The 21,717-nt window shown below is 41.9% G+C and overlaps 6 protein-coding genes across 6 annotated transcripts; 3 read left to right on the top strand and 3 right to left on the bottom strand. All coding sequences in view use genetic code 12, as the record gives it.

Moving 5' to 3' along the window:
- Positions 1 to 724: 724 nt before the first annotated feature.
- MDS3 (negative regulator of early meiotic expression) lies at positions 725 to 5,521 on the bottom strand (the record flags this gene model as incomplete). Its single annotated transcript, XM_001386165.1, has 5 exons — positions 725 to 1,179; positions 1,264 to 3,036; positions 3,151 to 3,210; positions 3,463 to 3,896; positions 3,963 to 5,521. Coding segments are annotated over 5 exons (4,281 nt in total), but the record flags the coding sequence as incomplete, so codon positions are not given.
- A 2,099-nt stretch (positions 5,522 to 7,620) lies between these two features.
- On the top strand, positions 7,621 to 11,379 carry PICST_85172 (predicted protein). The gene is made up of 4 exons (XM_001386340.1): positions 7,621 to 9,676; positions 9,767 to 10,648; positions 10,715 to 10,850; positions 10,911 to 11,379. The coding sequence occupies exons 1-4, from the start codon at positions 7,997 to 7,999 to the stop codon at positions 11,135 to 11,137; spliced, it is 2,925 nt and encodes a 974-aa protein (XP_001386377.2). The 5' UTR covers positions 7,621 to 7,996; the 3' UTR covers positions 11,138 to 11,379.
- A 10-nt stretch (positions 11,380 to 11,389) lies between these two features.
- PICST_33568 (predicted protein) lies at positions 11,390 to 12,646 on the bottom strand (the record flags this gene model as incomplete). Its single annotated transcript, XM_001386164.1, has 3 exons — positions 11,390 to 11,566; positions 11,624 to 12,502; positions 12,539 to 12,646. The coding sequence occupies 3 exons, from the start codon at positions 12,644 to 12,646 to the stop codon at positions 11,390 to 11,392; spliced, it is 1,164 nt and encodes a 387-aa protein (XP_001386201.2).
- Positions 12,647 to 13,095: 449 nt separating this feature from the next.
- Positions 13,096 to 14,934, bottom strand: PICST_63040 (predicted protein; the record flags this gene model as incomplete). Its single annotated transcript, XM_001386163.1, has 3 exons — positions 13,096 to 13,235; positions 13,314 to 14,608; positions 14,765 to 14,934. Coding segments are annotated over 3 exons (1,605 nt in total), but the record flags the coding sequence as incomplete, so codon positions are not given.
- Positions 14,935 to 17,553: 2,619 nt separating this feature from the next.
- PICST_33566 (predicted protein) lies at positions 17,554 to 18,372 on the top strand (the record flags this gene model as incomplete). The annotated part of the gene is made up of 1 exon (XM_001386339.1): positions 17,554 to 18,372. One exon carries the CDS (start codon positions 17,554 to 17,556, stop codon positions 18,370 to 18,372), a length of 819 nt encoding a protein of 272 aa, XP_001386376.2.
- A 942-nt stretch (positions 18,373 to 19,314) lies between these two features.
- PICST_73878 (predicted protein) lies at positions 19,315 to 20,336 on the top strand. Its single transcript, XM_001386338.1, has one exon. It carries the CDS (start codon positions 19,353 to 19,355, stop codon positions 20,268 to 20,270), a length of 918 nt encoding a protein of 305 aa, XP_001386375.1. The 5' UTR covers positions 19,315 to 19,352; the 3' UTR covers positions 20,271 to 20,336.
- Positions 20,337 to 21,717: the final 1,381 nt, after the last annotated feature.

The raw sequence follows: 21,717 nt of genomic DNA, 5'->3' as shown, positions 1-21,717 counted from the left end.
TACTGGGCGAGCGCAATTCTCAGCTAACAGTAACGATAATACATACAACAGCGGTGGAAATGAGTATATTAAATACCAAGACATTGCCATTGATAGGCATTAGAGAGCAGCTCTTTCTCAACTTGAATAGAAAAGACTTTTAGGTTTCATATTTTTTTGCAATTTAGATGAATTTCTGGAATATTTTCCGGACGTATTCAAAATATGAAAATATACTGCAGTAGCACCAATTCAAAATAACGGTGGGCATGTATTTGTATGAATAGGTTTTATATCGAGTATTCTATATATAGGCAATTATCTTACGAAGTAAAGTAAGATTAATTGTACCTGAAAAAATAAATTAAGTTGTGGTTGCAAAATAGCAATAGCGCAATAGCATACTAGATGATGGACAGAATAGAAGAGAAAAAAAATACCTAAATACCATTGAATTCTAATGGAAATACACCGTATTTTGGACATAAAAGCAGAGAACAATATCATATAATGAAGAAGATCATCAAACACATCGACTAAGGTTCTTGAATCTAAACCTGCTCCATTTACTCGATTCTACACGCTTCAATTACAATTAGCTTAAACTTTGGCTATTATCATTGATACATTAATTAATGTGTCGAGTATTACATCTTTTTTATAAAATCAGACAGCACTAGCGACCGATACTGAAAAAGCCGTGCTTCTTCTTCCCACTAGTAGTCGCGATAGTGGCTTCAGACGAGCTGTGTGCGGATTCTATACTGGCAGTTGTAGACTGTGTTCTGCTTAATTTTGTAGATTCTAACGAAGAATCATCTGTGTCTTTCTTCTTGTGGCTGCGATGGAACAAACCATGGTGCTTCTTGGGTTGCGTTGTACTCTTCGACATTATTGACGAAGCGGTGGATTGGCCAATTTCATTCAAGCTTGTCGAACTTTTCGACATTACCTTTTTCTTGAGCAAGCCTTCCTTTGTTCTCAACTTCTCGTCCTTCTTCATGAGCTTGGAGAAGCGCTTGTCAATGTCCTTATTACCGCCTATCTTATTTTCAGTCTTGCTGTGCTTGAACGGCGTAAGAGAGCCTACAGTTCGGAAACTGATATTCGACTTCATCTTCTCCAAATCCTTCGGAGCCTTCAGCAGACCCGAAGAAACCAACGAAGATGCAGAAGTTGACGGATTTAAGTCCATATGGGCTAACAGAGGAGGGACAAAACTAGAATCTCCATCTAAAGCAGGAACAGGAGAACTAAGTTTACTGCCAGTGGATGCATTGGCACTAGCACTGACACTAGTATGTGCTTTTGGTGCAACAAAGTTATCGTTCGCTTTGGAGGTAGAAATGCCACCGTCGTCACTATCTTCCAAATCAGATTCCATTTGGCTGTTTTTCAACCTCTCTATTTCGGCTTCAACTTCAACTCTACTTTGGTTCAATATCTTGTTCATCAATCTGACGTTGGCTGCTCTCAACATCAACTTCAAATCCGTCACAATCGACGATGCTTCATATACCAAATCAATTACATAGTCATTTGGTATATCAGAATCTGGGCTGACCAATTGCTCAATGGTGAGACCTACTGCCTTCTCGCCATTGTCATCTCCAGCATGTGCCTGTTCATAGGCGTGCTGGAAGAAATCGTTGTATACAGTGTTGGATCTGTCAAATACCGACTTAGAGCGCGGTCCTACAGTAGTGGAATTTCGCTCGTGAACATTCAAGAATCCTAATTCGATTCCATCATCTTCACTAGTAGAAGTAGTTTTTCTATCAGACGAGTCTTCAGCCGACTCGCTATGAAGATTAGATCCTTGTGATTCTTCTTTCTCTTTCTCTTTCTCATCGTCAACTTCATTTTCATCTTCAGCCTCTTCATCAGGTTCAGTCAACTCTGTTGCTGTCGAAGGACGACGAGAATTACCATGTTCCGCTTGGTATCTTCTTCTTCTAGACATTGAAACAACAGAACTACTCTGATGAGTCTTAGAAGTCTTTTTCAACAAGGCAATATCTAAATACCCGTCGTCCACTGTATCCATGAATCCTTCGTATTCATTCAAAGGGAACTTAAAGGAATTATCATACGATTTTCCCATCTCCTCAAGTGCATTGAAGTACTTTCTCTTCAATCTGTTACCTTCCTTGACGATATAAGCTTCTTTTCTGCCAATAATACCAAACAAAACCTCACTGATCAAATCGTACAATAACGGAACTTTGAAGAATTTGGACATTAACAAATTGTCCAAGGTCGTGGGAACGAGGAGCCACTTGTTTCCAACCTGTCCAGTGTATAAGTATTCACAGAAACCCTTCAACGTTATTGAAGGGAAAGGGACATACAACTTTCTGGGAATCAAGGATGGCTCCATGGTGAACGTGGCAGCATCTAAGTTCTCAAAGTTGAGCAAAGCATTATCAAACATTCCATGACTTTCCTTAGCAGCCTTGCATGCTTGACTCAACAAATCCGCTTCAGAAGCTCCTGAAAAATCATCATCATTGCTGTCTCTTCCAGAAGAGGTAGCAGAAAGTGCTTCAGAGTGGGTCGATGACAACGATGCGTTCTTTTGTTCTCTTTCCATCTCTTGGCTGGGTTCGGTCTTGTTCCCTTGTTCTGCCGATTCTTCATTGAACGCACTCAACGAATAGTCAATAGACTTGGAACGTCCCATCACCTCCAGCGTGGGACTGAAACGACCAGGACGTAAGTTAGGAACTGGAGAACTGTACAAGTCACCTCCTCCAACAACGGAAGCTCCTTGAGCAGATACAGAAGCTCTTGGAGATGCGAATGGAGACTCACGAGGAGACTTGGAGATAGGAATATTTCTCAACGCAGTCAAGGTATGGATCAAAGAAGCTCTTGGTGATCCAAGATCCTGTGACCCTTTACGAGAAGTGCTACTCTTGAACGAGGCAGGAGCTGCAGGTATGCCTGGAATCTGGTCAGATGGTAGAGGCAATTGTGGCGGAATATCCTGAAGTTGAGAGGCAAGCAAGGAATTACTACTGGAAAAGGAACTAACGGAATCCTTACGAGGAATAGCTATCAGATGAGGATCTACAGCAGTTTGTGACGATGACACTACGGCTCCGTCATTCAAAGCAACAGAGGGACCGATATTGCTATCAGTTCTGTTGATATCTACTGCTGTAGGACCTTCTGGTGAAGCTTCAGATTCATTCTGTTCCAAGGGATTAGACGGTTCTTTATTTGTTTCTTTCAAGCTGGAATGAGATGAATTGGCACCATCTTGGAAAGGAAGTCTGAACTGAGGAACATCTTTGGCAGGAGCCTTACTCTGCGGAACAGGAAGTGAGATATAGTACTTATCCTTGGCAGATTCTTCTTTGGACGAATTTGATTTTGTACTTTCCAGGACAGAATGAACTCCATCAGACGACAAAGAATTGAACTTAACCATAGATGATTTCAACTTGTTCAGAGCTACACTATGCGAACTTCCAGAACTGCCGCTGCCACCACTCTTGGACGTTCTCAATCTCTGTTTGTCGGAGTTGTATACGCCTAGAGCCTGGTCAGACTCAAACTTATCTACAGCAGACACATAGCCTCTTGCCAAAAGTTGGATGAAATATCTACCCCACCTTTCCATCAATACAATCAACGAAACTGGAATACGATCCCCATTGCACGACACCAACTCAAAGTCTGAAATCAAGTCTCCGTACCTGTCAAAAGCATTCCGACCTAACGTGATAGCAGCAGGAGGAAATACCGATCGAATGCTTGTGAAGTTCGTCTTTGGAGCAGCGTAATGAACATATTCACTGAAACTTATAGCTGTGGGAGAAGTCTTGTCGCTAGCCTGGGATATCGACGAGGGTCTTCTATCAGACGTTTTCTTGAGAAACTCTTCTTCTGTGAGTACTTCTGGCGAAGAACTTGTTATTCCTTCATCATAATCATCGTCATCAGTATGTCTCAACAAACTGCTGCTGCTAGTAGACTCATCACTCAATTCTTCTTCGATATTTTTACGATTGGAGGCATTCTCACTGGCATTACTCAATCTGACTCTACGGTGAGGAATCCTTCTTCCATCAGGTCCATGATGGTGGCCACCAGCAAGTTCAGAACTAGCTAGTATGTTCGTGATGGGTAGACTTACAGTTATCATCACAGTGAAGAAACGAATACTGCTAGTAGTCCGAGATGTCAAGTAGTTACCAATGAGGACAACCTTGTGATGCGACTGCCAGGCAAAACCTCCCCAGAATCTGTGAGAACCATAGTCATGATTGCAGAAGATATTCAATCGCGACCATTTGCCCGTAGGCTTGTTGTAGATGAAAATGGAAATGTCAAAATCTCCTGGCAAGAACCCAGTGATGACGATATTTTGCCCAAATAACCCACCAGTGGGATATCTAAGATTAAAGGGAATGGTATGGTTCAATCCTCGTCTGTCAATAGTAGGGCCCTCGCTGTTTTGTCCATTGGTGAATAATTTTTTGCGATGCATGGGAAGCGGCTTTCCATTGTGAATTTTTCTTCCAGCACGGAAGGAGACCAATGGATTGTTATTCTGATCTTGTGATTTGTCTATAGTCGGAGTATAGATGATGAACGACTGTTCTTGCGATGTTGATTTTCTGTATTCATGATGGATTTTGCCCTTGTCGTTGATCTGCTGGTGATGCTGGTGGTCGATATCCTCTGTGAAAGTCACTATCATGCTGTTGTTGTAGTCGACATTCAACTCGTGCTTGTCATTGGCTACAATATTGTCCAAACCCAGCTTGGAATCCTTTTCAACGTTGCCTGTAGTTGTCTTCAACTTGATGGGTTCAGAGCCTACGTATTTGTTTTCCACCAAATCGAAGACAGCATTGTCATAGATGGGATTGGAGTTTCCATCCTTTCCTCCAGCAATGAAAATTCCGTAATGGTCTTTTTTATTCACAAACGAAAGACTGTTGATAGTCGTCATTTTGTGGTTGAACCGAGGTTGAGGTATAGCTCGATTCGTTTCATACTCAGATCCATCGCTTAAAAGTCTCCATTTGTTCAGCTCCAAATTGAACAGCCACAAATCGTTACATGGAACCAAAAAGTCTTTGATAGTGGTATCATCTTCGCTGGTGGGATTTGCGTCTTCTGGGATCACCAATCCTCCAAAAAGATAGACGCAGTTGTTGAGAGCACAAATTTGGTGGAAAAGACGAGGTTTAGGTCGTGGTCCATCTGTATCTCTATTGTATGGAACTCTGCTCCAGACCTTGTCTATAAGACTAAGATAGAAGAGCTCTCCTGATAAATATTTATCAAGAGACTTAAACTTCATTACAGAGCTGGAGACCTTTTGACGGAAAGTAGTGTAGATCTCTTCAATAGTTGTGTCTCCGAGTTCCAAGCCTATGGTCAACCCACCTGAGGTCAATACGAGTGAGTTATACAAAGTCGACGAGGATCCTGTTCTGACATTGAGATTGAGTCTATCGTCTTTCTCTGTATGAGGAAGTTGAAGATTGTGGCAAGCACTTGAAGTGGGAATGAGAGTACTCATTTCGATGAAGATATGACCTTGTGATGATAGATATATTTCGAAGCGATATGAATTCGATGATTACAATGATAAACACCTGAAGTGCTTAATGTCGGAAAATCGAAAAAATGTGACCAATGAATAGAAAGATGAAAGATACTATGGTCTAGTGTTTGTGTCTTTTGGAATGACAATTAGTTTCTTTATAACTTTGTACTATGATTCTATGGTATGTCACAATTTTCAATTGATCTTAGCAATGACACAGATATTGCTCAATCTTGATTTGTTATGTCACTTTTGTCAATTGAATTCCTAAATGATCTTCGAACCAGTCTTGTGCTTATAGTACAACAACTAAAGACTTCACAAAGGATCAATAGTCGTAATCAGTACAAATATTGACATACAATATTGTCACTAGCGCAGAATTGATATTGTTCGTGTCACCAGAAGTAACAATTTGAAAAAAGTCAGAAGCTGACAGATTAGTATTTCCTGAGCTTGGTAAATCTCTAAGGAAGAGAAAGGCCCTTGGATGCGGTTACACAAATGGAAGTGGGTCGACACGATCCTAAAGCACTATGATGTAATGCCTATTGCAACCGAGCAGACGGTTACTAGAACAAGCTAACAAGTTATGTTCAAGTTCTAGAGAAGACAATTGTCTAATCGTCTTTTGCCTTTGCTACTAGCGAAAATTCGTGATAATGGAACTTTCCAAAATCCAAAAATTTTCCCGTACGAAAATGCGAACATACATGTCGTCGAATGTCGTGCTCGGCCACGACACTGCCATAACTAGCAGTACACAAATGTCTGTATGTCCATCCAGTGGCCAGAGTCAAAAGGATACCTTTCGTTAAGGCTATGTACTGAAAGCATATTGCGGATGTGATTTTGATGAGTTGGAATTTTTTAGAATTTGAAATTTGTGCTGGGAGAGAAATTTTCAGTTCAGACGCAGATTTGTCCACTTCAGATTCAGTATCAGTGAGACAATACGGGCAAATCCTGAATTTTCCATTAGCTGAACTGAAAGGAAGCTTCTGCAACTGCCATTGTAGACGGCAGAGTCTAGGTATTACTTCCAGAGCCTGATAGTCTACAAAATGTATTTTTAGAAGTGGGTGCAAGGCGTGTGTTCCGTAATCTTGTGGGGAGATGAAGTTATCGCCTTGACACATGTGCGACATTCGACGACAATGCTTATCTCCCTAATGTCGCGTTCTCACAGAATTTTAGCGGTAGGCCTGAAGGGGAAACGCCGACACCGCACCCAAGAAGTATGAATTGTAGCTGGAAAGATGGATGTCTCCGATTCTAACTGGACAAAAGGGACCAGAGGAACTTCCTACAACTTTCAAACTTCTGTGGCACTAGTCTCTGAACCCAGATACACCGGATGAGCCGTACATTGAAATGCTGCCCTATGCGGTGGAATACTTGACAATAAAGTAGATTAATCGGGTTCGGATGATAGCCAGGGGTTTTTTTTTGATCTTTTTTTTTGATATTGTGATCCCGAACCGGCTCAATTGTCGTTAGTTCTTGTTCAGAGTTAGATCCATACACCAAGAGTACTCACTGATCTGTTCACATAAACGGGAGCCTTTGCTTCCATTTGTTCTATTTTTTGCTGTTGCAGCCACTTCCTGGAAATGCTGACATAAGCAAAAATTTACAGTTTGGTTTTCAATTACGACCAAATAGGAAAGAGAAGACTGCGAGCAGCCAGCTCCATTGTCATTCTCGAGGAATGGCATGGTACAGGAGAAATGCGGCAGGATGTGGCAAGCCGACCTCCCGGAACACGAAATCCGACTCCTCGGAACTTGTAATCACCCGACTCTATGCAGAGAGAGCCACGGCACAACCGTACTCCCCGCCGCAGACACTTTTCTCGCACCATCCTCCCACCATAGTTTTGTTCTCTACCAAGTGATTCTGTGTCTATGACGTAAGCTTGAGGCTACCGGTCGTGGCGCCCTCGGGAGTCACCTCGGAACTCACCCAAATTTCAACTTATCTTCAACTATCACCCCTTTTTCAGTCGCTGAAGTGGAATTGGAATTTGAGCCTGGTGAATTTTCTACTCTTTTTCTTTCCCACTATCAGCAATTGAGTTTGTTTCTCTTTGAAAGCAGAAACACCAGCGGAAGTTTGTCGCCGTCCACATCCGTCGAGTCCCATAGAATTCACTCACGAATTCACATTTCTGGATTGAGTTTGAATTGACAATTGAAATACCGAAGAACTCATTTTTGACGAATTGACATTTGGAACCATTCCAAAATTTCAAGAATTTGTCGAATCTCAAATAGTTTATTAATCAAGTTCTTCACATTACTCTGATAACGACTAATTGATAAAGTAGAAGCCCTGCCGTTGAATTGAAGAATACTAAGAATTCATCTATTGCTACTATTCTGCTCTATTGCTAAATAATCATATTAATTGTATAAGTGACCTATCCCTTCCAGCAATACCCGCAGAATGTCTGAGACTGTCAGCGACACTCCAGCTAAGCAATCCCGGTTGAAGAAGTTGACTTCCGGCTCGTCATGGGTCTCTCCATTCCGGAGCGGTTCCGACAAGGACAAGAAGACTAGCGCCTTGAAGCAGTACAAGGAGTCCAACAAGCTTGAGCATATCAAGGTTCCTACCAAGTTTACTGTCCATCCTACGTTAGAGGCCGAAAAAAAGAGATTGGCCGAGGAAAAGAAAGCTGAAGAAGAAAAGGAAGCCGAAGAAAAGGAAGCCGAAGACAAGGTAGCTGCTGATGGAGAAGCAGACGAGGAGGCAGATGGAGAAGACGCAGAGGCTGACGCAGACAAGGAAGTAAAGGAACCTGTTGAAGAAGGTGAACCTGAAGCTGAAGTTGATGGTGCAAACGAAGAAGAAGTTGCTGAAGAAGTTGAACCAGAAACTGAAGCTGAGGTTGTTGAACCAGAAACAGAGGCTACTGAAGCTAAGACAGTTGAACAAGATGCTGAAGCCGAATTACCAGAAGTTGAACCGGAAACGGAGGCTGCTGAAGCTGAAGCTGATGAAATCGCTGAGGAACCTGTTGCTGAAGCCAAGAAGGCATTTGAACCCGTAGATGACAAGAACAAAGAAGTGGTCGAACAATTAAAGGACAAACCACTCTTGTTAAACCGTTACGAAGCGCTCAATGCCACTGCCATTGACTCTGTAAGCCGTAGAATCGAAGATCCAAACAAGGTTGTAGACTTGGGCTCTGGCTTGAAAATGTCACAGGAACAGTTGCTTGCTATTGCTGCCGCCAGAGTCGCTCCTGTTCTCGCCAACATCGACGATGAAGTTAAGAAGACTAGAAGCGAAGACGAGATCAAGAGACAACAAGAGATTTCTGGCAAGGTCAAGTCGCATGAGAATAAGTTGCTTGCAGAGTTTGACAAACACGTCAGAAAACTCGGCAAGAAGAAGGAGAAGTTCGACAAGGATATTGACGACAAGATCGCTGACATCACTCGTCTCCAGAGGAATGCCGAAAAGAACGCTCTTGATTTCAAGACCCAAACTGAAGGTGAAATCGAAACTGCCAACACTGAGTATGCCGACAGAGAAGCCAAGGCTATTGAGAAGCATGGCGTAGATCACGAGACCCTTCTCAAGAACCACGAGGAGTTAGAGGCCACCAAAAAACAGGAGTTGGAAGACGCTAAGCTCAACCAGGAGAAGACGACTACTGAGATCGAAGAATTACAGGAGAAAAAATCTGGTTTGGATAATAAGAACTCTGAGTTGCTGACTCAGATTGAAGAGCTCACTACTGCCTACAATGCTGAGATTGCCAGACTTGACGAGCTCAAGGCCAAGTTCACCGAGAAACAGGAGGCAGTTAGCAAGAATTTGGCCACTAAGGACGAACTTGATTCGAACATCGCCAAGAGTAAACAGGCTGTTTCTGCAAAGAAGGAGTCTCACACGAAGCTTACTGCTGAGGTGGGCCTTCTTGCAGGAGCATTAGCTGCTTATGGGGCCAAATTGGCTTCTTTGAAGGGCGACAGAGAAGTTCGTAGTCTGAGATTATCTGACGCCAAAAAGACTTTTGAAGACTGGACTGTCGAAAAGAAAGACATTGCAGCTCAGGTTGCAAGAGATCACGAAAAGCAGAGAATTGAAGCCCAAGAAGCTGCTGAAACTAAGAGAGTTCAGGACGAGCTTGAAAGGCAACGAATCAAGGAAGAAAGAGAAATCAAGGAAAAGGAAGAAGCAGAAGAGAGAGAAAGACAGGAGAAGAAGGAAGCAGAAGAGAGAGAAAGACAAGCGAAGAAGGACGCCGAAGAAAAGGAGCGCTTAGAAAAGGAGCAAGCTGAATGGGAAGAAAAGGAGGGCCTTTTGAAGAAACAGGCAGAAAGAGAAGAAGCTGAACGTCTCAAGGATGACCCAGAATTCCAGAGACAGCAGAGACTCAAGCAGCGTGAAGAAGAGGAGCAGCAGTTACTTACTGAACGTGACGAAATTGAGCGAAAGTACAAAGAGAGAAAGAGTCGTGAAGATGCTGAGTATGTACAACTTTTAGCTGAAATCGAAGAGCTTAAAGCAAAGAAACAGGCTCAGATTGACGCTGAAAAGCTTGAAGCCGAGAGAACTGCCCAGGCCAAGTTAGACGAAATCGAGCGTTTGAAGGAAGAACACGATGCCAGATTGAACTTGTACAAGAAGAAGCTTGAATTAGAAGAGCTCCAAAAGGACAGACTTCTTGAAGAGGTTGACAACTTGCGTAAGATCAAGAATTTACGAGAAGAGAAGTCTCGGTTGGCCAGCGAAGTCGCTAAACCTACAGAGCTTGACGACATTCAACATTTGATCGAAGAAAGAGAATTGGAAGTCGCGCGATTGACCAAACAGATCGAGTTGGACGACGACGAATTGTACCGTTCGGTCAAGAAAGACGAGCATAAGTCTTTTTTAGGGGTTAGCAATGACTTGCCAGAATCTGGTAAACGAGCCATCCCTGAAGTAAGAGTTGAACCTGAAGTAGCGGCCGAGAAGCCCATCTCTAAGAGTGCTGTTGTAGGAGGTGTAGCTGGAGTAGCTGGAGTAGCTGGAGTTGCGGCTGCTACTGCTGCTGCACTTGGAAACGGAGCTGTGGATACTTCGAAAGCTGTAGGAAACGGAGTCGTAGGGGCTTCTAAAGGTGCTTCTGTTCCAAAGGTAGCTGACGGTCTTGAATCTAAGATCGAGAGAACTGGAAGCTTGTCGAATAAAATCAAACACTTTGGAAGAAGATTGAGTGGGTTCGGAGGCGAAAAAGAAGCAAAAGAACCTAAGAAAGATGTGAAGGCAGGAGTCCAGAAGGTTTCTAAGAAGGAGCCTCTCGGTGTTACTGCTATACCAGGAGAAACCCCTGAGCCAGCAGCTGATCCTTTTGCTGATTCAGCTGCTGCTGAAGATCCCTCCAATCATCTTCACAAGGTGAAAGATGTTACTGATCAAGAAAGAAAACAGTCTGTCACGAAGACTACTGCTGTAGTTGAACCGGAATCTGACTATGATACTTATTCTATTTATGAGGAAGTTGATGATGAAGAGTTCGAGGCTAATAAAGGCAATCCTGACTACTTTGAAGTCAACAGTGCTGAATATGCCAAACATGTGAGGGCCTAATATGATTGATATGAACGACTTTGAAGTTGTAGTTGAAAGTAACTTCTCAGCCGATTTTGTTATTTGATAAGACCGATTTTTTATATTATATACGTTTTGTTATTATTGCCGGTGCCATTCTTCTACTAGTTTGGGTACTTTACACACTCTGTATTACTTTGAATATACTATGTGAGAGCTTTCTTTTTACTTGAATACTGTTCTCAACTTTTGTATCTAATCTTCTATTAAATTTCTATTATACATGCCTTTCTAGTCAAATGTGATCTTCTTACCTGAAGATGGAACAATGGCGGCACTGGCTCTCTGTGCTGTGGCCAAAGCTACCGACGACTTGACTCTCTTATTGCTGTGGTTATGATTATCGTCTCTGAATACTCTCTTCTTAGGAGTTGATGATGCTCTTTGTGGTTTCTCGTAGTTACTATTCTCGAAATTTGGAGCTTCTCTAGCAGGTCTTTCTCTTGCAGCAGGTCTTTCTCTGACAGGAGCAAAATCGTCAACTTCTCCTTCTTGAACTTCTGCCTTTCTGATATGATTAGGGTTTCTTTTAGATCTGTCTTCACCATATTCTAATCTGAGCGGTCTGTTGATCAACTTCTTGGCCAACTTCGACTTCAACGCAGCGGTAGGACCGGTTTCGTCTTTAAAGTCAATGAATGCGAAGCCCTTACACTTACCGGTATCTTCAAATGTAGCCATTCTTATACGAACAATTTCACCACAGTGACGGAAGTGTTCTTCCAAGTTATCTTCACTAGTGTCAAACGACAAATTTCCTACGAAAAGAATACGAGAAGGTGGATTTTTCGACAAGGGAGCAACAGCAGCAGCTGGTCTACCTTCAAACGAGTTGGCATTCTTGATCAACAACTTTCTTCCGTTCAAAGGAGATTCGCTCAAAGCAACTACACTGGTCACATGTACGGCACTGGGCAAATCAATATATGCAAATCCCTTGATTTTGTTTTCCTTCTTGGGTAAGTTCACTCTGGTGATATCTGCTTCTTCGATCTTGATTAACTGAGAGTCGTCTTCTCCATTGTGAGCTGTCTTTCCGACAATAAAACGAACCAAGTCCTCTTTAGTAGTATCGAACGATAAGTTTCCGATCCATACTGCAAACTCTGACTTCTTGGACTTCTTCTTATCTTCTTCCTCCTGGGCAAGCTTTTCCTCTTCAGTAAGCTCTGGTTTGGGAACTGGATGCTTCTTAGCAAGTCTTTCCAAGTCCAACTTCCCTTTCTTTAACAAACGCAGCTGCTTCTTCGAAAGAGGAACTCCTGCGCTTAAGTCGATTTCTAACTCTTCGAAATCGGCATGCTTTGGAGCAGAGGCTTGTGTGTTTTCAGCTTCGGTAGATGGCTCTTGAGACTCTTCATTCTTCTCTTCTGCAGCTACCTTGTCAACTTCTTCCTCAATAGATCTTTTTTTGGTTTTTTTCTCGAGCTTACGCTCACGCTTCTCCTTCTTGGACTCACTCTTTGCGCTCTTGTCAGTATTACCCATTTTGCTGTGTGGTGAAGAAAGCCTGTTGAAGAAGTCATTGCTACCTCATCTCTCATCACTGAAATATTTCAATTTTTCAGCGCGGGGTCGGCGAGCCGCACGGTGGTAGAGTTGTGAGTTCTCGCTAAAAAAACGTAGATGGCTTAGTTAGTGCAGGGAAGCTACTTCAGAAGATTGACCATGACTAGAGATCCATATGTCTAACACTACAGCTCTATATTATTGTATTCACATCCAAACTTCATAATGGTTGTTTCTTCAAATTATGAACATAGAGAATTATGACATTTTGTATAGATGAATTTTACCAGTAAACCTTTAGCTCACAGATTAGACTAAACCATATTATTCATATCCTTCCATGCTAGACAAATAAGGTATTAGTTGCACTACAATTACTTCTACTTGCTCTCTATCTCTCTCTGTTCATATCTATTATCTAATATACACTAGCTATCCTCAATCATCTCCAGCCAGAGCCACTTTCTCCACAATTCACCTGCTTCGTTGATGATATTGTCCATGAAGTCGACCTTATGATTGTGTTGCGAGTCATTGGATATAATGATATTGTATGTATTATCGTTGGCTGGAAGCAGTGGTGATAACGCAGCGACACGAGGTGAAGAGGAACTAGAAGATGATGCCGAAGACGTCGACGACAGACTCTTGTCAGACAGCAGCTTAACGAACTGCTTCTTCTGTTTGTACTTGTAAGATTTGGAAGGAAGTCTCAGCAAAAGCTGTCTGATTTCGTGCTGGTCAAGCTCTACAAGAAGGTTTTCCTTTGACTTAAGCAACGCCAACGAAATGAAAATCAATTCTATGTGAGCATCAAGCTTCGAAAAAGGAACCGCCACATCACCGATGGTAGTCTGTGAAGAGGCAGTTGACTGAGAGACCGCTGAAGTCGTAGAACTGGCTTCTGAAGCTCTTCTAGATGACAACGTAGATGAGTCTGTCTTGGTGTCAAGCTTCGAGAGAAGCAAGTCGTTGTTCAACTCCTCCACCAAGTCCTTGAACGAGTTTCTTCTCATATCGTTGTTTGGTTTGGAAGCTCCATAGCTCTCATCGTTGCTCAAAGACCAGAATATATCTGGTCCCAACTTAGCAAGCGACTTCTTATCAATGTTGTCAAGCTTCTCTACATAGTATAAGGTGTTTTTCTTTGGGTTTTTCAACCTCCAGCCCAAGAGCAAGTCCCAGATTCTGCCACGATCGTACTTGGACCACACCTTCGCACCACCAAACTTCAACCACCAGATCAACCACTCATCGTCCAGCGAGCCAAACTTGTTGAGAATCTGTTCTTCGTGGAAGAATTGTGAGAGCTCAGGCAAAAGCTTTCGCAAACAGTAGATGAAAAAGGATACTCTTTCTTCGATTGTACCACCGTTGATCGGAAGGACAGACTTGTTAATCTTCTTTGGAGGCAAGAAACTATGGTCTTTACTACTACCACTGTTTTTCTTCTTCTGTTCTGGTGAATGCAACAAGACAAGCACCAATCTCTCGTAAACATCGTGGAACGACATTGACGAAATGCGCTCGTCTTCTACCAACTCGTGGAGGTACGTCTGAAGATCAGAGATGTTGTCAATGTAGTTGCTGTAGTCATCAAAGATGTTGATAATCAACGCATTGTCAGGAGAAGAAGAGTCTCTGCCACGAAGAACCCACGCCGACTTGGGAATCGGGGGAAACCATTCAGCCAAGTTGAGCGCTATCCAAGTTAAAGAGGGATCGTACTTAATGATCTTTCCCCACTTCAATGTGAACTTTAACACCGAGGACTCCAATATGTTAAACATCTCGTGCTCTACTTCAGAAATGTTAAGAATACTTGAAGAGTACTTTAATCTCTGGATATACTTCCTTAAGTCCTTCTTGATTTTTTGCCTGATTTCTTCCAACTCATTCTTAGAGCTAGAATTACTACTGCTGCTGTTGCTGCTGTTGCTGCTACTACTGTTTATGTTGTTGCTGTCAAAAGCGCCTCGAGGTTGGGAATCATCATTAGTGTCGTTAAGTTTCTTTGTGTTTTCATGAGTTTCGTTATTGCTGTTAATAGCATTGTTCTTATTATCGTCTTTAATGTCTGTATCGGGCTGGATGAACGGATTGAGCACAAATGGATGGTATTTCAACAAGATGGGCCACACCTTGAACCTTAGAAAAGGGGGAATTCCTTTCTGTCTGGCTAAGAGTGCAAGACCGTGGTGGTTCTTGGTATCTAAGTATTGTTTAGTGAGTAGGAAAAGATCCAAGTCGTAGTTGAAAGATGGCTTTTCATCATAGGTAGAAGCCTTGGGCTGTTCACCGGATGGCGAGGGCAAAGGAGATTCTGTCATGATGAGTGATAATTGATGATATGACACGTTGAAGAAGTGATCTTTGATGTAAAAAAGCTAAGCTTCTATGAAAAGTTGAATTCTGACTTTGCTTATAAATAAAGAGACCAATAAACGATTGCCTTTACAGAATTCGTAAGATGAAGTTGACTCGAATTTTTCTGATATTTTTCAACTTAAACAGACTTAAGAAGAATCGAGTTAGGAAAGTTTTGATGCGAACGACTTCGTTCTTTTATAGATGTAGTGTTTTGGACTTGGAAAAGACGTGGAATTGTTACTGGAAAGTTCCAGACAAGGAAAACAGCAGTAAAGAGTGATTCGAAAATGACTAAAGAAAGGAGCGATCAGTACATCTCGAAAAACAACGGCTGGGTAATGATGGGAACGGGGAAAAAGGGAAAATGGTGGGATTTCAGCCAAGAAGCAGAGGCTGCTGTGGTATAGGAGGTGTTCTGCGAGATTTCTGGCAAACAACCGGAAGCTTTGGTGGATCAGGCTGGACAGCAAAATTCAGAATCTGGCGATGGGAGAAGGCAAAACTGGACTGAAAAAAGGTGCCAGGAATGCAAAGAACGCGATCTTTTTAGAGTAGAAGCAACGGAAACGGCACGAGGGTGAGACGTAACCGTTTGGCTGTAGAAGAGCGTCGATACTCGAGACGAGAGGGATTTAGAGACAAGCTGCTTGATCAAGTAAATGTCTTCTGAGCAGTTTCCATTGATAGAGAAATTTAAAAGGTAAAAAGATTTTCGGGGAAACCCTGTGTGCAGGAAAGGAGACTCCGCGGCTCAACATTTTAGGTAGTATGGAATTTGAGATGTTAGGTGGAAGAGAGACTTGCTATTGGAGGAAAATAGTATGCAAAAAGGGAGCAGGAGAAGAGTATGGAATGTCGGCTACATAGAAGGGTTCAGAAAGGGTAGAGTAAACAGAAAGACACCGACGTACAGACGGACAGTATAGCTATATGGCATGGCCTACCAGAACGTAAAGCAAATACTTGGAGCAACAAGATAGAGAGGACAATAAGAGTGGCATACAGTCTAAATCGGCTAGATATGGGTATGTGCCGGTTTCTGGTATCCAGTATTGTGCTTGTTTGAGGATGGCCGAGTCACCCACTGTGGTTTCTATGGCATTACTGAGTAATAGAGTATCACAATAGTATGCTGGACGGTGACACTAGGTGTTCACAGATTGTTGCTCGGATGTTACGTACAGACTGACACAGTTGCGGATCAACATTTCAGATCACAACCATCTCGTCGTGCTTTCCTATTCTCCGATCGTGTCATTATCGGCTAGAATGGCATTCTGGGGTGAGAAATTCAGGCTCTACTATGGAGAATGTGAGTCGATCCGTCATTTGGACTCGCGATGGGCTGGAGCTGTCTGCAGGATAGGGGACGAGGAGTCTGTGATTTGTGAAATGATTCGACGACGGGGATGGTGTTTTCACCGAAAGTAGCTGCTGAGTAGACGGTTGTATGTCGTTGTGTATACCAGGGGAATCGCTGGAATTCTGGCTTTACAACGAATCCAAACACCTATACTATCAGATTCGGTGATGAGTTGGCGACATTCACCGAGCGACATTTCACATACTTACCAGCCCTCTACCGATAGAGACAATACACATTATGTAAGCGACCAGACCCATCAGAATTCCACCGGCAAGCTGATATTAAGTCAGGAAGCATCTTCTCCGCTTTTCCTCTACTGTCTTCTCATCTCGCTCTATCTTTGGCCGTTCTTATCTAAGCATGTCGCGTGACTCACATGACTCCTAACGGTGCACCCGTACCACAGTAACCAGCATCTCATCTCCACATATTCCACAAAGGAAAGATCACGGTATCCGACTGGCCCGACGTGAAAATTGCCGATAGTATAAAGCCTCAGTCGTCTGCTGGGTTTTGAACTACAGCGTGGAAGTCCGTAGCAATGGTCAGTTTATTGGGCTCTCTCAGGAGGATTACCCATTCCACAGAGTCCAGAGTCCGAAATGGTGAGTATCGTAGATTTGAGGTGAAAGTGAAATGTTACTTGAAACAATGAAATAATCTAATTGTTCGAAGGCTAATGTCAAATACGTATCAGAACTGAAACAAAAGTTTGAATGTCAGAAGTTCAAAATCGAGCATTAAACTGAACAACTGATGAAAACCCCGAGAAGCTGAATAGAAGCAAAGATCTAGATATGACACATGCCAATTTGTAACAATGCAGATACGAGCTTAACATGCTTCAATAAGAGATGCCTGAAAAATCAGCTACAAAATCGACGTGAATCGAAGCCAAAGTATAAAACCCCTACTAGCATATTGTATTGCAGTAGATTAGAGAAACTGATATTATTCGTAAGACCTATTGCATCTACTTTGCGTACAAGTCCTCTCAATTTTGCAAGACATTATCAAATTATCAAGTACTATCAATATTAGGAGCCGGACAGTCCATCTATAACATTCATATCTTTATCACTCCAGCCAATTTATTTACTAACTTTCAGCCACAAATAATGAACCTCTTGGACCCTTCAACCACGACTTGATGGAGCTTTCTCTCCTCACATACAATACAAAACATCTTGCTACGATATGTGCAATACTATCGAAACGCCTATCTGCATTTGTAACCAAGAAGGAACTCAAGCGATCAAATACTACTAAGCCTCTGGAATATACTGGAAATATTTCTTCGTCGAAAATGAAAAGATCGAGTTCGCTTCCTGTTATCTCAGACCATTCAGAAAAGAACGATGTTGTATTGCTTAAGACCCTTACAGTAATTCTTTACTTGGTACAAAACGGCTCTTACGACTTTGTCAATTGGGTTAGGGGTAATATCGATAACTACATTTTCCCGTTGTCCACAGTGGCCCCCGTCTATGGAAAGCACTATGATGCGATCGCGTCCAAAGTAGCCAAACTATTGCTTTTATTCACAGACTCTGAACAGCTCAAAGCTTTCAGGGTTAATATCCATATTCTTCGTTCAGATATGACGACCCCAGGTGTAAAGCGTACTTCCATAGACTTGCCCAGTAATATCACCACAGAAGAGATGGAAGTGGATCACAATATTTATTCGAAACGTGCGAAATCAATGGATATCAACAGAAATACCAATAATACATTGACTACATTAGTAGAGGAAACCTTCGAGAATGGCCAGCTGTTCAACGTGACTGCAGATCCCTATATAAGGAATTCGAGACTGGACTATCAACTTGGATCTGGGAGTGATAGATATGATAATTCAGGTAGACCAAAACCAGCGTATGCCATAGATCTGTACATACCAATGGGTACGACTGATTCTTCGAACCTGAATTACGAAGTCGTTGATAAAGATACAGTCTTTATTTAAATGAATGAAAATTTGAATATTCAAGGCCCTCCGGAGTTGGCAATCGATATCAGAAATAGCCATTGAGTCCACTCACTAGAGACTTAGATATAGAAAGAGAGGCAGAGAACTGGGGTATAATGAAAGATAACGAGTAGAAGTCGATTCGCGTTCTATGGAAGAGCTCATAAATGAACTCTAGAGTCTAACGGGATACAATCTCATGATTCTGGCTGGTAGTGACGGCAATGGCCGAGGTATGGTTTCGTGGTTTAGACCAGACCATCGTAGCACCAAGAGCATCGGATCCTAACGCTCGCACCCACCTCAGATTTATCTAGCAAATTTTTGCACCCATCTCGTATTTATTTTTTGTATATACGGCGGTACAGCAGACCGAGCCAAAAAAGCTTATCCTTAATGACACATCCGGCAAGATCATGTAGGAGTCATCGAGCCGGAAAACTAATAATAACGATACTTAACAATTGCCATAATAGAGCCAGGTTGTAGCTTCGGGATTATACGAATTTTACGAGTTAGCCCTAATTTTTAAGATGACACTTCCGACCGCGCGATGACCTGACCACCGTTTCGACCTGACAGGTTTTATCCCTTTTTGCAAGTTAGCCAGCACCAACCCGTAACCACTGACACTTCCATGACACAGAATGTCACTGACAAATGTCGCATTTGAGTCAAACGTTGCTTTTGTGCCGGAATCATTACCCAATGGGGCCTATCTAGCGTTTCTTTTTTCTTCTAGAAACATGAATTGCTTTTTTCTTCACGTGTTGCACTGTGCTCCCGCCCCGCCTGTTTAGGATTCCTTAATGTGTAAGCAGAATAGGGGGCGATCTTTAATCGCGCGGCTATATGCACACCAAACCACAAGTATATAAGGGGCGGAATTGCCACTGTCTTTGACGACATAATTGTTTTTTACATCCTCATTCAATTGACAATCAATCAATCGATTAAACATATTACATTCATAAATAATGCAAATCTTCGTTAAGACTTTAACTGGTAAGACCATTACGCTCGAAGTTGAATCTTCTGACACTATTGACAATGTCAAGTCTAAAATTCAGGATAAGGAAGGTATTCCACCTGACCAACAACGTTTGATTTTCGCCGGTAAGCAATTAGAAGACGGTAGAACTCTTTCTGACTACAACATCCAAAAGGAATCCACTTTGCACTTGGTTTTGAGATTGAGAGGTGGTATGCAAATTTTCGTCAAGACTTTGACCGGTAAGACTATTACCCTCGAGGTTGAATCTTCTGACACCATCGACAACGTTAAGTCCAAGATCCAAGACAAGGAAGGTATCCCACCTGACCAACAGCGTTTGATCTTTGCTGGTAAGCAATTAGAAGACGGTAGAACTCTCTCCGACTACAACATCCAAAAGGAATCCACTTTGCACTTAGTTTTGAGATTGAGAGGTGGTATGCAAATTTTCGTTAAGACTTTGACCGGTAAGACCATCACTTTGGAAGTCGAATCTTCCGACACCATCGACAATGTCAAGTCTAAAATTCAGGACAAGGAAGGTATTCCACCTGACCAACAACGTTTGATTTTCGCCGGTAAGCAATTAGAAGACGGTAGAACTCTTTCTGACTACAACATCCAAAAGGAATCTACCTTGCACTTAGTTTTGAGATTGAGAGGTGGTATGCAAATTTTCGTCAAGACTTTGACCGGTAAGACTATTACCCTCGAGGTTGAATCTTCTGACACCATCGACAACGTTAAGTCCAAGATCCAAGACAAGGAAGGTATCCCACCTGACCAACAGCGTTTGATTTTTGCTGGTAAGCAATTAGAAGACGGTAGAACTCTTTCTGACTACAACATCCAAAAGGAATCTACCTTGCACTTGGTGTTGAGATTGAGAGGTGGCCAATAGATGTTTTTTTTATTTAGGAGACTATAGATTCTTTGATATGTGAAACGATAATACTACGAGTCCCTGAAATGAAGTTAATAACGTAGGAAGGAAACTGTAAATGGAGGGTATATCAATAGTTCAAGGAGAGTGCTCTGCTTCAATTCAATATTTTCACGTGACATAGTTTGGGGTAATGAAAATTTCGGTAGATACTAGGTTACAAGTTCTTAACAGCAAAACTTGCTTGTTTTCGTGGAAATTCACCAACGGATAGAAAGTCGACCGCAAGTATGTAACCAGAATTTTATTTCAAGTTTGCTGCCAACTAAGAGCCTATCTTTTGGGTTAAGGTTGATTGGTGGGAAAATGTCGTTCACGACACTTTTGCAATCTACTATGAATATAAACGGAGGAATTACTTAATCGTTCAGTAAGTACTATTATTGTGCTATTATAGAGGCTTGTGATGTTCCTATCTAATCCAATTTTCCACAATATACAGCCAGCAGCTTCTGTAATTAGTTGCATATTCGTACAATGAAAGGGTTCAATCACTTATTTTTGAGAAGAACCTAAACTCGTAGACCCATACCCCAGTCAACAGTCACATAACGGACAACTAATCTCTATTATAACACTGCTAACATCCCATTTTGCCGTTTGAAGGGTGAAATAATAAATTGATTTTTATTGCACTAATTTTACAAAATTCAGAATTTGAATCAAAAGATCCAGAATGCCAGCCAAGATATAATTTGAATTATTGGTCAGTCGAGGTTATCTGGTACTTGAAAAACTCCACATCAATCTAAATTTTTACTTCGAGGTGGGCTTTAAAAATTTCCTTCAATTCTGTGTACGTACAATTGTCTTCACTTTGGCTCCATTAGGGTCTTACAGCAATCTTTTGGAAACTCAATTCTTCTAAGGTACTCTCCGTAAAAATATAAAAAAGAATTTATCTTCTGAACTTGGATAACCAAATATTTTTTGGCACTGTTTTCCACCAATGAATATCTGAACTCCTCTCATTGCATCAGAGAAACCAAAGCTAGCAAAAGAGGTAGTCAATTCTACCAGAACCGTTATGGTAATGATAAAAATATTTTATTCCGAAGTAGGGAGCTGATGCTAGACTGAATATACATAAGAGCAATTTTTCCTTAATCGTAGTATAAAATGATAGTTTACGAGCAGACTATCTACAGAACGAACCACAACGTAATTACGATACTAAAAGTTCTAGAAGGAAAGCCGTGGTTCGTCACTGATACTGCGACAGAAAAGTAATGAAGATAACGCAAAGAAGAGGGGAGCCACCAAATAATTCAACACATCACGGCTTTCGCAAACTTTACCAACCATGGTGGAGAAGAAATTGTGTGTAAAATCTCACCTTCTAGCCGATTCATAGAAAATAGTGCTCAATTTACGAATTTCAATAATAATTGCAAATGGGCTTGCC

This window comes from Scheffersomyces stipitis, chromosome 7 (genome assembly GCF_000209165.1).
Source record: "Scheffersomyces stipitis CBS 6054 chromosome 7, complete sequence".
NCBI classification, from domain to species: Eukaryota; Fungi; Ascomycota; class Pichiomycetes; order Serinales; family Debaryomycetaceae; genus Scheffersomyces; species Scheffersomyces stipitis.
Note: the sequence above shows the minus strand (reverse complement) of the source record. Positions and strands in the feature narration are given on the sequence as shown.